Source organism: Centroberyx affinis, unplaced genomic scaffold, assembly GCF_046629955.1.
Source record: "Centroberyx affinis isolate AG114_WGS23_722 - 3 ecotype Tasmania unplaced genomic scaffold, CSIRO-AGI_Caff_v1 ptg002362l_1, whole genome shotgun sequence".
NCBI classification, from domain to species: domain Eukaryota; kingdom Metazoa; phylum Chordata; class Actinopteri; order Beryciformes; family Berycidae; genus Centroberyx; species Centroberyx affinis.
The window spans coordinates 189,025-205,855 of record NW_027280622.1 but is presented as its reverse complement, the minus strand read 5'-3'; the positions used below and the strand labels follow the sequence as shown (position 1 = coordinate 205,855).

Genomic DNA, 16,831 nt, shown 5'->3' with positions numbered 1-16,831 from the left:
TCCTCTTCCTCTTCCTCGTATTCTTCCTCTTCTTCCTCCACCTCTGGTTCTGGTTTGCGGATGTAGTCTCTGTATTCTACACTGTATCCGAGAATGGGAGCACCACCATCAGCTGTTGGTGGTTTCCAGACAACAGTCACAGTGTCCGTGGTTGAATTGATAATCTTTGGCTTGGTTGGGCGTGAAGGAACAAGCAGAGCATCCTGTGCTCTGAATGATGCGGATGGATCACTTGGAAGACTCAGGCCAGCAGCATTTTCAGCATAGACTCTGAAGTCATAATCACAACCCTTGCGCAGTTTAGTTGCTACTGTGGTGCATTCAACAACTGGCTCTCTGTTTACACGGACCCAGCGCATGCCTGTCTTTTCACGGCGCTCAATCACATATCCTGTGATCGGCGTGCCTCCATCACTGGCTGGCTTACACCAGGTGAGGGTCATTGAATCCCCAGTTACAGCAGTGACCTCAACACTAGTAGGAGCAGAGGCGAATGTGTATGGATCTACAACCTTTACAGCTTCACTCTCCAGGGATTCACCAAGTCCATGCTTGTTGACAGCCAAAACCCTGAAGATATACTCGTTGCCTTTGAGCAGTCCTGTGACTTTGTAGTATGTTTTTGTGAGGTCTCCCTTCACCAGTGTCCATGCCAGGCGGCTGGTCTCACGCTTCTCAACAACGTAATGTGTGATCTCAGCACCACCAGCCTCCTGAGGTGGACCCCATGACAGAGTGCACTGCTCAGCTTTGAGACCTGTGATCTGCAGAGGTCCTGCTGAGGGCCCTGGCTTATCAAGAATCACACAGTTGACTGGCATGGTGACTGTTCCGGCAATGTTCTGCAGAGTCAGGACATACTGCCCAGAATCTCTTCTGATGCAATCTTTCACAATGACAGATGTGCTGGTGTCTGTTGAAACAATCTGGATTCTGGCTCTCAGCTCAATCTCCTTGCCATCCTTGGTCCAGGAGATGACAGGAGCAGGGCGACCAGCAAGGTCAGCACTGATCTTCAGGGTTTCTCCTGCCTTCACAACCACTGTGTCTCTGAACTTGACGTCCATCATGATGCGTGGTGGGTCCACATCATCCTTGACAGTGATGGAGCCAGTGTTATAAGATGGCTCACTGAACAATCCAGCTGCATTCTTAGCAATGACGCGGAAGTCATACTGGCTGTTTTCTGTGAGGCCTGTCACATCATAGTAGGTCTCTGGCACATTGGTGAAGTTGCACCTTGTCCAGCGACCCTCAGGAAGGTCTCTGCTTTCAATGATGTAGCCAGAAACCTTGGCTCCACCATCATATTCTGGTTTAGCCCAAGACAGGGAGACGCATGTCCTGGTAACAGCGGTGACCACAGGTGTGCCTGGAGGATCACATGGATCTCTGGCTGCCACAGCTTCGCAGGCCTTGCTGCATTTACCAATTCCTGCAATGTTCTCAGCATAGACGCGGTACTCATACATCATGCCCTCCTCAATGCTGTTGACTTTGTATTCTGTGTCTTTGATCATGCCTCTGTTCATCTTTGTCCAAAGGATGCTAGTACGCTCCTTCCTCTCCAGATGGTATCCCAGAACAGTACTGCCTCCATCATTGACAGGCTCATTCCAAGTCACCAACATGTAGGACTTGGTGGCCATCTTCACTATAGGAGTGGAAGGAGGTCCAGGTTGTTTGAAGTCGTACTGGGCAGTGATTCCAGGAGAATCCAGATATGTACTCTTTCCATAACGGTTGACAGCATAGATGCGGAACTGGTACTCTGCTCCATGTGTCAGGCGTCCAGCCTTGAAAGCTGTTCTGGCAACATTACTTGCTACCATCTGCCATTCTTGTGTGTTTGTGTCTCTCTTCTCCACAATATAGCTACTGATGGAGCAGCCACCATCATAATCTGGTGGAGACCAGGACAGTGTGATGCTGTCTGAGGTCACAGCATCCACCTTAATAGCTTTAGGTGGACCTGGTTTATCAAGGACAACAACTCCAATTTCTGCTGTGACTGTACCAGCTGTGTTGGCCAGGGTGATCTCATATTTGCCAACATGCTCTCTGCTAGCCTCCTTGAAGATAATCTTGGATAAGGTTGCATTGTTCAAGATGGTCACTGATGAGGTTTGCTTCAGAGGAAGGCCATCCTTCTTCCAGGATACAACAGGCTTAGGCCTACCTCTCACTGGGACCTCAATAGTGAGGTCATCCCCAGCCTTTACACTGTATGTGGTGAATAGCAAGTTGACAGAGGGCTCAATTGCAATATCCTTTGCAACCACAGGAACTCCCAGATCCTTAGGCTCACTTTTTCCCTTCTCGTTGATTGCAACAACTCTGAATGAATAGGCTTCATTAGGAGTCAGATTAGGAATAGTTGCTTCAGTCACCTTGACTGTGCATGCTGTACCCCACTTATCACCACTCTTAGGCTTAAACTCTACATTGTAGCACATGACTTTGCTTCCACCATCATGAGCGGGCTTCTCCCATGACAGCGATACACTGGTCTTTGTGACATCAGTAACAGAAACCTTACTTGGTGGAAGAGGCACCTCAGACACTTTAACTTCTTTGGTTTCAACCATCTGTCCTTGGCCATATTCATTAACTGCACAGACTCTGAAGTAGAAAATGCCACCCTCAGGCAGCTCTTCAATCTTGAATGAGTTTGCTGTGCAATTGCTGGTCACTGTAGTGTAGGCCTTCCTGACAGACTCTCTCTTCTCTACAATGTAGTTTGTGATTTTAGCACCACCATCAGTGAGTGGAGCATCCCAGGCAAGAGTAATTGAATCCTTCTTAAGCTCCTTGACAGCAAAGTTCTGTGGTGCACTTGGTGTATCCAGAATTCTCACAGCAACAATGGCAGATTTGGTTCCACTGGCGTTTTCCAGGGTCAGTGAGTATTTGCCGCTGTCAAAGCGGTTGACATTGTCAATGACAAGCATAGTGTATGAACTGGTTGCCTCAACCACAGCGCGGTCAGTGAGAACACCCTCCACCTTCTCCCATTTCACAGCAGGTTCAGGTCTTCCTCTGATGGTGACAAACAGACGCAGAGTTCCACTAGCACGGACAGAAACCACTTTTCTGAGGTCAGCATCCAGCTCAATCTCTGGAGCCTCCACCCTATCAGAAGTGACCACTGTGCCATGGACATTGGCAGCCTCTCCCACTCCCTCTGAGTTGACGGCGCAGACACGGAACTGGTACTCTCCGCCCTCCTTCAGGTCTGTGATAGTGAGTTTAGTGGCTTGAATACCAGTGGGTGGAGTGCACATGGTCCATTCTTTCTCAGCTGGTGCCTCTACTGCTGGTGCTACTTCTGTCTCCTCTGCATGTTCTGGCACTGGTGTATACTCCCTCATTTCAACAATGTAGCCCTTGACATAGGCACCACCATCAAAGTCAGGTTTGCGCCAGGACAGAGACACAGAGGACTTGGTATAGTCTATCACCTTAGGATGGTGTGGAGGTCCAGGTGGTGTGGTGGCATCACATGCTCTGTAGAGTAGGGACAGTTCACTATGGTCTCCCATTCCAGCCTCATTCTCAGCGGTAACACGGAACTCATAGAAGTGATCTGTCATGAGACCTGTGACCTTGAAGTGGGTGTCAGTCAGCTTCTGCCTGTTGCACTTGGTCCACCTCACACCATCCTTGTCACGCTTCTCAAGATGGTAGCCATCAATGTCAGCTCCGCCAGTTAGCTCTGGTGCAGTCCATGACAGAACCATAGAATCCTTTGTGATTTGACTTGCCTCTGGAGTTCCAGGAGCACTAGGTGGCTTGTATGGATTACGTGCAATGATGGGTTCAGTCTCCAGATAATCACCAACACCATATTTGTTGACTGCCCTGACTCTGAAGATGTACTCATTTCCAGCCATCAAGTTAGTTAGTTTGTAGTACAGAGCCTGGATGTTAGCTGCAGCCACCACCCAGGACAACCTGCTGGTCTCTCTCTTCTCAAGGATGTAGTGAGTGATATTAGCGCCGCCATCCAGACTTGGCTCAGACCAGGAAAGGATGCACCTATCAGACATGACTCCAGTCACCTTGATGGGTCCAACGGGAGGACCTGGTTTATCCAGGACCTTGACAGTAATGGGGAAGGTCTTCACACCACCCAAATTTTTGAGGCTGAGGTCATAGTGGCCACTATCAAGCTTGGTGACATCCTTGATGGTAAGGGCTGCACGTTTCTGTGTGTTTTTCACTTCAAAGCGCAGAGCCCTGTCCATCTCCTTGCCCTCCTTCAGCCATAGAACATCAGGAACTGGTTTACCATAGATGTCTGCATCGAGAAGTAGGTGTTCTCCAGCATTGATAACAATGACATCCTTGTATTTGGGATCCATGGAGGCCCTTGGTGGTTCAATTTCATCAGTAGCAGTGATAGGTCCAGAGCTGTCAGATGGCTCGCTGAAGACTCCAGCTGCATTTCTGGCAATGACTCTGAATTCATATTGCTCATTCTCTGTCAGCCCAGTGATGGTATATTCAGTCTCAATTATATTAGTGAAGTTAGCTCTTATCCAGCGTCCCTCAGGGGAGGATAGATCTTTCCTTTCTACCATGTACCCGTTCACTTTGCTGCCACCGTCATATTGAGGCTTGGTCCACTGAATCTTAATTAAGTTCTTAGAAATAGTTACAGCTTCAGGAGCACCAGGAGGATCACAAGGGTCACGAGCAACAAAGGACTCAGACACTTTGCTGCATCTGCCAATGCCAACAATATTTTCAGCATAGACCCTGAATTCATATCCAATTCCCTCTTCAAGATTGCAGATCTTGAACTGAGTATCAGTGATGAGAGTCTTGTTCAGTTTGTTCCACAGGATGCTGCTTCTCTCCTTGCTTTCCAGATGGTAACCAATAACTGTGCTGCCACCATCGTTGACTGGCTCATTCCATTCAATGATCATCATCTCCTTGGTTGCAGACTTGACAAATGGTGTTCCAGGAGGCCCAGGTGGTTTGTATGGATACTGCACAACAATGGCTTTAGAGTCCAGAGACACGCCCTTTCCATATCTGTTTTCAGCTATGATTCTGAACTGGTATTCTGCACCAGTCTTCAACTTGGAGATCTTGTAGGTTGTCCTAGCAAGCTGTGTAGTGACTGCCTGCCATGTTGTGGTGGTGGTATCTCTCTTCTCCACTATATAGTTCTTTACCTGGCATCCACCTGTGTATGCAGGGGGCTCCCAGGAGAGATGGACAAAGGTGTTGCTCACCTCAACAACCTTGATTGGACCTGTTGGTGGGCCAGGCTTGTCAAGAATAATGATACCCATGTCCTCAGTAATTGTGCCAGCAGTATTAGTCGCTGTAATGTTGTATTTGCCTAAGTCATCCTTATTTGCCTCAGTAATCTGAATGGCAGTTGTTGTTGGAGTGTTAACCACATTGACTCTGGATGTCACCTTCAGAGCCTGACCATCCTTGGTCCAGGTGACTTTAGGTTTGGGCCTGCCAAGCACAGGGAATTCCAACTTCAGATCTTTTCCAGCCAGTACACTGTAAGTGTTGAATTGCATCTTAATGCTGGGCTCGATGGTCATGTCGCTAGCAATGACAGGTGCAGCAAGTGGCTTGGGCTCACTCTTTCCCTTCTCATTGTGAGCAATGATACGGAATAGATATTCTGTTCCAGCAGTCAGGCCTGTCACGGTGCCCTCGCATGTCTTTGTATTTGTTGCAACTCCCCACTTATCTGTGCCCTTAGGCTGCATCTCAATCAGGTAGCCAGCAATCCTACTGCCTCCATCATGCTCAGGTTTCTCCCAGGCCAGAGAGGCACTGACCTTGGTGACATCAGTGAGGAAGACTTTTCCAACAGGCAGAGGCACCTCAGAGGCCTTGGAGGCTGTCTTGGTTTCAACAGCCTGACCGATTCCATATTCATTCTCAGCCATGACTCTGAAGTAGTACATAGCGCCCTCAACCAGATTCTCAACCTTGAATGTTGTCTTGGTGCATTTGGTGGATACATTAGCGTATGCCTTCCTGGTTGATTCACGTTTGTCAATGACATAGTTCTTGATCTTGGAACCTCCGTCAATCAGTGGTGCATCCCATACAAGAGTGACAGAGTCCTTCTTGATCTCTTTCACAACAAGGTTCAGAGGGGCCCCAGGTGTATCCAGGACTTTAACAGCCACAAACTCAGACACAGAGCCACTGCTGTTGGCCAGGGTCAGGGTATATTTTCCTGAGTCGCTCCTGTCACATGAGTCAATGGACAGCTGTGTGTAGTTGAGAGCCTTCTCAACCACTGCCTTCTCGGTCAGGTCACCCTCATCCTTAGTCCACTTGATCTCAGGAGTTGGCCTGCCCTTGAATGGAATATGGATTCTAACAGATCCTCCGGCTTTCATAGTAATGCCCTTCCTCAGCTCAGAGTCCAAGTGGATCTGTGGTGGGTCCACCCTCTCCTCTGGCTTAGCTGTTCCTGAGATCGCAGCTGGCTCACCAACTCCCAGTTTGTTCAGAGCACACACCTGGATCTTGTATTCCTGGCCCTCAGTGAGTTTGGTAATTTCATATTTGTTGACGCGTAGGCCAGTGGGTGGAGTAACCATGGTCCACTCCTCCTCCTCAGCTTTGCAGACTTCCACAATGTATCCCTGGATGGCAGAGCCACCATCAGATAGGGGCTTGCCCCATGACACTGTGATTGAGCTCTTTGTGGAGTCAATCACATTCACATATGCTGGTGGACCAGGCTTGTACTTGGGATCAGAGGCCTTGTAGTATGACGTTGGCAGGCTTGGCTCTCCCACTCCAGCCACATTCTCAGCAGCCACTCTGAACTCATACTCATGGCCAGTGGTGAGGCCTGTCACTCTAAAGGAGAGGTCAGTGACCTTCTGCCTGTTGCATCTCGTCCATCTGATTCCAGCTCTGTCCTTCTTTTCAATTATGTAATTTGTGATCTCACTGCCACCATCACTCTCAGGGGCAGACCAGGTGATGGTCATGCCATCATGGGCAATGTTGGATACATCCTCAACATGAGGTGGACCAGGGGGAACAAATGGAGTCTTCATGATCACTCCTCCAGACTCCAAAGGCTCACTGACACCGTAGCCATTGACTGCCATGACACGGAACATATACTCATTGCCTTCCAGCAGTTTGGTGACTTTGTAGCATGTGGTGTCACAGCTGTTGGAAACAACAGTCCAAGCTAGACGGCTGGTCTCTCTCCTCTCAATGAGGTAGTGTGTAATGGCACTGCCTCCATCATGCAGTGGGGCACGCCATACCAGTGTGCATCTATCTTCAGCTATTCCAGTGATGTGGAGAGGTCCTTCACATGTGCTAGGCCTGTCCAGGACCACAACCTTGAATGGAACAGTTTCAGTGCCAGCAACATTTGTCAGCTGGAGTGTGTAAAGTCCACCGTCAATTCTGACAGAATCCTTAATGACAATCATAGCATGGTTTTCTGCATTTCTGATCTCCAGTCTGAGTGTATTCTCAACTGGCTTTTCATCCTTGAACCACTGGATTGTGGGCAGTGGCTTGCCATGGACATCAGCGTCCAGCTTGAATGTCTCTCCAGCGTTGATAACAATGGTCTTGGTGAATGCGGGGTCAATGGAGAATTTGGGTGCCTCCACCTCATCACTTGCAATGATTGGTCCACTGTTGTAAGATGGCTTGCTGATGGTGCCAACAGCATTTTTAGCAATGACTCTGAAGTCATACTGTGAATTTTCAGTCAGGCCAGTGACAGTGAACTGGGTCTCAATCACATTAGTGAAGTTGGCCCTTATCCAGCGGCCTTCTGGCAGATCACGCTTCTCAACAGTGTAGCCAGTAATATTACTGCCACCATCATACTCAGGTTTGGTCCACTGAATGACAATGGTGTTTTTGGTCACACGGATGGCTTCTGGTGTGCCAGGAGGATCACATGGGTCACGGGCAACACAGCCCTCTGAGATCTTGCTGCACCTGCCAATGCCAACAATATTCTCAGCATATACCCTGTATTCATATTCAACACCCTCCTCCAAGGGGTGACTCTTCAAACAAGTCTCGTGAATAAGTGTCTTGTTGATCTTGACCCAGAGAATACTGTTTCTCTCTTTCCTTTCAAGATGGTAGCCGAGGACTGGGCTGCCTCCATCTGAGACAGGCTCGTGCCACTCAACAATCTGGTGGTCCTTAGAGAGACTGGAGATGAAGGGAGTGCCTGGTGGGCCTGGCTCCCGGTAAGGGTACTGAGCAACCACGGCAGATGAATCCAGACCATAACTCTTGCCATAGCGATTCTGAGCAATGATCTTGAACTGGTACTCAGCTCCAGTCTTCAGCCTAGGCACTTTGATTGTGGTTCTGGCACAACTGATGCTGACATTCTCCCATGTTGCGGTAGTAGTATCTCTTTTCTGCACAATGTAGTTGGAGATCTGGCAGCCACCATTGTGCTTTGGTGGGTCCCATGAAATAGTCACACTCTGTGTTGTGATTTCATCAAACCTCACAGGGCCTGAGGGAGGGCCTGGCTTATCAAGAACGATGATTTCAACTGTTGTGTCCTTCTTTCCAGCTGAGTTAGCCACATTTATACTGTACATGCCACCATCATCACCTGCTGCCTCCTTAATGTTCAGTGTTGTATGTGTTGGTGTGTTGTTAATGTTGACTCTGGTAGTGAACTTCAGTGGAGCACCATCTTTAGCCCATGTGACTGTTGGTTTAGGACGTCCAAAGATGGGGATGTCAACATTCAGGTCTTTGCCCACCTTGACACTGTAGCTGCTGAATGCTGGTCTAACGTCTGGCTCAAAGACCAAGTCCTTGGCCATCACTGGACTAGCGAGGACTTTGGGGTCGCTCTTTCCCTTATCATTGATAGCTGTGACTCTGAAAAGATACTCCTCTCCCTGGTTCAGATTGGAAACAGTAGCCTCCATTGTCTTGAATGTATTAACACCAGACCACTTCTCCTGGCCCTTAACTTGCACCTCGAGCAGGTACTGCATGACTCTGCTGCCACCATCATATTCAGGCTTCTCCCAGGCCAAAGAGATGCTGGTTTTGGTTTGGTCTGTAACAATCAAGTTCTTTGGTGACTGAGGCACCTCTGAAACCTTTAGAGGATCAGCAGTTGCTGCAGGCATGCCAACACCATGTGCATTCTCAGCAAGGACTCTGAAGTAGTAACTGCAGCCCTCTTGAAGTGGCTCAATCTTCCATGAAAGTGCGTGGCAATTTGTCACCACAGCTGCGTATGTTTTGCGTGTGCTCTCTCTCTTTTCAACAATGTAGTTTTTGATCTTGGATCCACCATCTAACAGAGGTGCTTCCCATGCCAGTGTCACTGATTGGTTTGTTATTTCTTTCACCTTCAGATTGACTGGAGCACTTGGTGTGTCGAGAACACGGACAACAACAAAAGCAGATTTCGTTCCACTGGAGTTCTCAACAGTGACTGTGTATTTTCCACTGTCATATCTGCTCATCTTGTCAATTACAAGGGAGGTGTAACTGCTGGTCACCTCAACCTGAGCAGTCTCCTTGAGTGCAGCTTCATCTTTGTCCCACTTGACGGTAGGTGTGGGCCTTCCTCTGATGGGAATGAACAGTCTAAGGGAAGCTCCGGCCTTAATGGTCACAATCTTCCTCAGCTCTGCGTCAATGTCAAGATCTGGCTCTTCTGCCCTGTCCTGGGCAACAATGGCTCCAGAGATATCAGCATGCTCACCAACCCCAACCTTGTTGATGGCACAAACTCTAAACTTGTATGCCTGATTTTCCTTCAGGTTTACAGCTTCAAACTTGGTCTTCTTGATGCCTGTTGCTGGTGTGCACATTATCCATTCCTCAGCAGGTGCATCTGTGGCAGGTGTCTCTCCAGCAGGTGCCTCTGTGGGGGCTGCAGCAGGGGCCTCAGCTGGCACTTCTGGTGCTGTGGTGGTGCAGCATTCAACAATGTATCCCTGAATCTCACAGCCACCATCATAGATGGGCTTGCTCCATGACAGGAAGACTGATGTTTTGGTTGTGTCAGTAACTTTGGGGTTGTGTGGTGGTCCAGGCCTGAAGATAGGATCAAAAGCTTTGTAGAACACAGTTGGGGAGCTTGGCTCACCAACACCAGCAACATTCTCAGCTGCAACTCTGAATTCATAACTATGGCTTTCCAGGAGTGCAGTGACCTTGAAAGTTAAGTCAGTTACCGTCTTCCTATTGCATCTGGTCCACCTTACACCCTCCTTATCATGTTTCTCAATGATATAACCGGTGATGGGACTGCCTCCATCAATAGAGGGAGCCTCCCATGTAAGCACCATTGAATCCTTCTTAATATCTGAAATCTCCAAGTTCTTGGGTGATTCAGGGGGCACATATGGATCTTTGATTATGACAGCAGCAGATTGAATTGGTGCACCCACTCCAAACTGGTTGACACCACGGACTCTGAAGATGTACTCATTTCCTTCCAGGAGCTTAGTAATCTTCAGGCAAGTATTCTCCACTTTGGGGTCAATAACAGTCCAGACCAGTCTGCTTGTCTCTCTCCTCTCCACAATGTAGTGAGAGATCTTGCTGCCGCCATCTTGCAGTGGTGGTTTCCAAGCAAGGCAGCATCGATCTTTTGCAACACCTGTGACAACTAGAGGGCCATGTGGTTCTCCAGGTTTATCCAAAACAACCACATTAACCTGCACAGCCTTCTCTCCTCCTGGATTCCTCAGCAGCAGAGTATATTGGCCTCCATCGGTAAGTTTAGCCTCCTTCACAGTGATACAAGCTTGTGTGCTTGTGTTCTTAATCTCTCTATGGATAGTGTTGCCCAGTTCCTGCTCTCCCTTCATCCAGTGGATAGAGGGCAGTGGTTTGCCATGAACATCTGCATCAATCTTGAAGTTGTCTCCAGCATTGACCACAAGAGTCTGTGTGTATTCTGGGTCAATGCTGATGCGTGGTGGCTCAATCTCATCCTTGGCAGTGATGGGACCGGTGCTGTACGAGGGGCCACTGAAAACCCCAGCAGCATTTCTGGCAATGACACGGAACTCATACTGCTGGTTCTCCACAAGCCCTGTGGCAACATATTCTGTCTCAATGACATTGGTGAAGTTAGCCTTCAGCCAGCGGCCCTCAGGAAGCTCTTTCTTCTCCACTACATAGCCTGTGACCTTTGCACCACCATCATACTCAGGCTTGGTCCAGACAATGGTCACAGAGTCCTTAGTAATCTTGGTGGCCTCAGGGGTGCCAGGGGGATCACAAGGATCTCTAGCAATGTGACCCTCAGACACTTTACTCACTTTGCCTATTCCAACAATGTTTTCAGCATAAACTCTGTATTCATATTCCATTCCTGCTTCTAGGCCAGTGGTCTTGAAGGTTTGGTCAGTGATGATAGATTTGTTCAGTTTGACCCAGAGGATGCTATTTCTCTCTTTGCGTTCAAGATGATAGCCCAGAATAGTGCTTCCACCATCATTCACAGGCTCATTCCATATCACCACCATGCTGTCCTTAGTGGAGGCTGCAATGGAGGGTGTTCCTGGGGGTCCTGGGAGCTTGTATGGGTACTGAGCCACAACACACTCTGAGACCAAAGTTGGACCTTTTCCATATCTGTTTTCTGCTGTGATTCTAAACTGATACTCAGAGCCAGTCTTCAACCTTCCAGCCTTGATCTTGGTCCTGGCTAGGTTATGAGATACAACCATCCAGTTAGTGGTGGATGTGTCTCTTTTTTCCACAATGTAGTTGTTGATGGTGCAACCACCATCATACTCTGGTGGGTTCCAGGAGATGGTTACACTGTCAGCAGTGACCTCCTCCACCTTAACTGGACCACCTGGCTGACCTGGTTTGTCAAGAACAACAATGCCAATGTCTGCTGTAGTCTCTCCTGCTGTGTTGCTGAGAGTGATGAGGTAGTGGCCAACATCATCTTTAGCAGCCTCTTTAATCTTGAGGTTCAGCATTGTGTCTGTGGCGCCAAAGTTCACTCTAGTAGTTCTTTTCATAGGCTCACCATCCTTCACCCAGGAGACAGCTGCTTTAGGACGTGCAACATATGGAACTTCCACTGTCAGGTCTTCTCCTGCCAGCACACTGAATGTGTTGAACAGCAGTTTGGCAGCTGGAGCAATCACAAGATCCTTGACAATCACAGGTACACCGATTTGACGTGGGTCACTGGTTCCCTTCTCATTTCTTGCTGATACGCGGAACATGTATTCTTCACCTGCATTAAGTCCACTTATGGTAGCTTCTGTTTCTTTCACAATCAGAGACTGGCTCCACTTATCAACACCCTTAGGCTGGATCTCAACAACATAACAGCCCACTCTGCTGCCCCCGTCATGCTCTGGCTTCTCCCAGGACAGAGTGACACTGTTCTTGGTAACATCCTTGAGAGTGATTTTGCCAGGTGGCTGTGGTTTCTCAGACACCTTGACTGACTCACCTGTCTCAATAGGCAGGCCAATGCCATATTCATTCTCAGCCAAAACTCTAAAGTAGTAGTTGCATCCTTCCTGGAGCTGATCAACTGTGAAGGTGGTGTGGTGGCAGTTAGCATTGACTGTGGCATATGCTTTCCTTGTGGACTCCCGCTTTTCAACAATGTAGTTCTTAATCTTAACTCCTCCATCATTTATTGGAGGATCCCAAATAAGAGAGACAGATTCCTTTGTGACAGCATTAATCTTCAGATTCTGTGGGGCACTAGGTGTATCAAGCACTCTGACTTGGACAGTAACTGTCTTGGATCCAGAACTGTTCTCAATTGTGAGATTGTACTTTCCACTGTCAAATCTATTGACATTTCCAATTACAAGTGATGTGTATGATGTTGTGCTGTCAATGGTTGCCCTCTCAATAGTCTCACCATCCTCTTTGGTCCATTTAGCCTGAGGTGCTGGTCTGCCTCTAATGGGCACAAACAGTCTAAGTGAGCAGCAGGCTCTAAGGCTGACAACCTTGCGGAGTTCAGCGTCCAAGTCGATCTCAGGTGGGAGGAGCCTGTCCTCAGCCTTGGGGTTGCCTGGCACAGATGCTGCCTCTCCAATTCCTTCACTGTTGATAGCAGAGATGTTAATCTTGTACTCCTGGTTCTCTTTCAGGTTGACAATGGTGAATGAGGTGGCAAGGTATCCCTCTTTGGGTGTCGCAATGGTCCATTCCTCCTCTTCCTCCTTTTCAGATGGGATACAGGTCTCCACAATGTAGCCAGTGATGTCAGAGCCACCATCATATACAGGTTTGTTCCAGGCGACAGTAATTGAGGACTTGGTTGTGTCCAGGATTCTGGGGTTGCATGGAGGCCCTGGCTGGTATAGTGCATCAGTGGCTTTGTAGAATGGACTGGAGGCACTTGGTGCACTCAATCCAGCAGCATTCTCAGCGATTATTCTGAATTCATATTCATGTCCTACAACAAGGCCTGTTGCCTTGAACTGTAGATCCTTGACCTTCCTCTTGTTGCATTTGACCCAGCGAAGGCCAATTCTGTCCTTCCTCTCAATGTTGTAGTTGGTGATGGGGCTGCCTCCATCGCTCTTGGGGGCTTGCCACATAACAAACATTGAATCCTTAGTGACAGCTGTCACTTCAGGATTCTGTGGAGGATCTGGAGCCACGTATGGGTTGTCTGCAATAGTGGGCTCTGAATCAAGAGGCTCGCCAAGTCCATATTTGTTTACTGCCATCACTCTGAATATGTATTCATTTCCTTTGAGCAGCTTGGTCACCTTGTATTGTGTGACCTGCAGGTCTGAAGCAACATTGGTCCATGCCAGTCTGCTTGATTCACGCTTCTCAATCACATAGCCTTCAATCTTGGCACCGCCATCATCTGCAGGTGGAGCCCACGTCAGTACACAGTTGTCAGCTGTGATATTAGATACCTTAAGAGGTCCACCTGGTGGTCCAGGCCTGTCAAGCACTTTAACATTAAAGATGTGCTTAGCAAATCCACCGACATTAGTGGCAGTCAGAACAAATTCTCCTCCATCTGTTCTGACAGAGTCCTTGTTGATCAGAGTAGTCGTCAGTTCAGTGAACTTAACCTCCAGTTTCATTGTGTTCTCAATCTCCTTTCCATTCTTAGTCCAAACCATGGAAGGGATTGGTTGACCAGCAATGTCAGCATCAAGCTTGAAGTTCTCCCCTGCCTTCAGAACGACAACATCCTTGAAGATGGCATCAACCATAATACGTGGCTCAACGATATCATCCTTGCAGATAATTGGATCTGAGGGCTCGGAAGGCATGCTGACTGCACCAGCTGAGTTTCTGGCCATGACACGGAACTCATAGGAAGCATCCTGAGTCAGTCCACTGACAGTGAATGTAGTGTCAATGATGTTGGTGAAGTTGGCTCTGATCCAGCGACCAGCAGGTAGGTCTCTCTTCTCCACTGTGTAACCAGTGATTTTGAAGCCACCATCATACTCAGGCTTTGTCCACTGAATGGTGATGACATTCTTGTTGACATAAATGGGCACAGGCTGGCCTGGTGGGTCTACAGGGTCCAACGCCAGCATTGCCTCTGAGGCCTTGCTGGGCTTACCAATTCCAGCCATATTCTCAGCCATGACACGGAACTCATAGGCAGCACCATCTTCAAGCCCAGTGGATTTGAAGATGTTTCCTTTCACTATTGATTTGCTGATCTTCTGCCACATGATGCTGCTTCTCTCTTTCCTCTCAACATGATATCCGATGATTTCATTTCCACCATCAGACACAGGCTCATTCCAGCCAATTGTCATTGTGTCCTTGGTGAATGCAACAACCTTAGGAGTACCAGGAGGTCCTGGAACCTTGAATGGATAAGCAGCCACCACAGCCTCTGAGGTGATGGGAGGTCCAACGCCATACCTGTTCTTCGCCTTCACTCTGAACTGGTATTCTGATCCGGTGTTAAGACGTATGGCTTTGAACATAGTACGGATGACAGTGGAAGATAGCTCAGTCCATGTCTGGCTAGTAGTGTCTCTGATCTCAACCACATAGTTGTTGATGGGAACACCTCCATCATTCTCAGGAGTGTCCCATGCAAAGATGCAACATGTACGAGATATCTCCACAATCTTAATTGGTCCCTTGGGTGGCCCAGGAACATCATGTACTTTGACAATGATGTTGTCTGACACAGAACCGACGATGTTCTTTCCTGTCATGGTGTATATGCCACTGTCGGCTCTGGTGCATTCATTGATGGCGAGGATAACAGTAGCAGCAGTTGTCTCCACATTGGTTCTCTGAGTAAGCTTTAGGGCTCCGCCATCCTTCTGCCAAGAGATAGTTGGCCTAGGACGTCCCATGACTGGAATCTCAACCTTGATGTCATCTCCTGCCTTAGCAATGACAGTCTTCTGGCATACACCGCGCAGGTCAAACTCAGGCAGGGAAGTAGTATCCTTGATAGCAATTGGCTTGCTCTCACGAGGGGTACTTCTACCAGACTGGTTGACAGCCATTACACGGAAGATATACTCCTCATGCTCATTGAGATTCTTCACTGTGAAGTCCATGGTCTTCACTGTTGTTACATGGGCCCACTGATCAGTTCCCTTCTTCTGGGCTTCGAGGACATATCCGGTAACTCTGCTTCCACCATCGTGCCTAGGTTTGGTCCATGCCAGACTTACAGAGTTCTTAGTGATATCAGTAGGAATGATACTCTCTGGAGGAGTAGGTGCCTGGGATGCACGAATTGGATCAGTAGTCTCAACCGCCTCACCAATGCCATACTCATTCTCAGCAGACACTCTGAAGTAGTATTCACAGCCCTCGCCCAGCTCAGGGATCTTGACTGAAGTGGTTGGGCAATTTCTGATAACAGTAGCATAAGCCTTGCGTGTTGATTCTCTCTTCTCAATGACGTAGTTTGTGATCTTGGCTCCACCATCAATGAGAGGCAACTCCCACTGAAGAGTGATGCTCTCATTGTTAATATTCACTGGTTTCAGATTAAGTGGAGGTCCAGGTGTATCCAGAACTCTAACATTAATAGAGGCACTCTTCTTTCCAGCTGAGTTTTCGAGGGTCAGCTCATATTTGCCCGCATCAATCCTTGAACTGTCAGGGATGATCAACATAGTGAATGACTCAGTGCTGTCAATGACGGCACGTGGGACAGGACCACCTTCCTTTGTCCAGGTGACTGTAGGAGCAGGGCGTCCCTTGATTGGCACAAAGAGGCGAATGGAGCAGCCAGCCCTGACAACGAGGGTTCTCCTCAGCTCAATATCAAGCTCCAGATCAGGCTCTGCTGGACGCTCCACAATCTCAACCAGTTCCTGAGTCTCAGCAGGTTCACCCATTCCTTCAGCATTCACAGCGCTGATTCTGAAATGGTATTTTGCTCCAGTTTCCAGGTTGGGAACAACAAACTCTGTGATCCTACGTAGAGAGGATGGGGTGTCCTTAACCCACTCTTCTGTTCCTTCCTTCTTGTGCTCAATCACGTATCCAGTGACTTCAAGTCCACCATCCTCAAGGGGTTTGCCCCAGTTCAGAGTGGCAGTGGTCTTGGTTGTGTCTGTAACTCTTGGGTTGAATGGAGGTCCAGGCACATCTGAAAAATGCAAGAGAAGTGATCAGTGCCATTTAAAACAAAATACAGCATAAAATAGAGCATTGCGTATAAATTGTGACATTTCATTTGAGGCACTAATCTTTCTGTTAACTTTCTTGATATATAAAGTCTTCTCATGATTGAGTTAAACACAAAGTATTTAAAAATGGATTTGGGTACGCATATTGACTTTTTTACTAACTTCTCTTCAAAACTGAAATGTATTTTTTTACTGGCAATTCTATGTTTTACTCA

General features: G+C 48.1%; 1 protein-coding gene across 1 annotated transcript in view; it reads right to left on the bottom strand.

Moving 5' to 3' along the window:
- The window catches only part of LOC139655949 (titin-like), a 225,562-nt gene that overhangs the window by 36,097 nt on the left and 172,634 nt on the right, over positions 1-16,831 (bottom strand). The window contains 3 exon segments of the mRNA XM_071533376.1: positions 42-3,296; positions 3,354-9,848; positions 9,927-16,576. Coding sequence (XP_071389477.1) covers positions 42-3,296; positions 3,354-9,848; positions 9,927-16,576 — 16,400 coding nt within the window.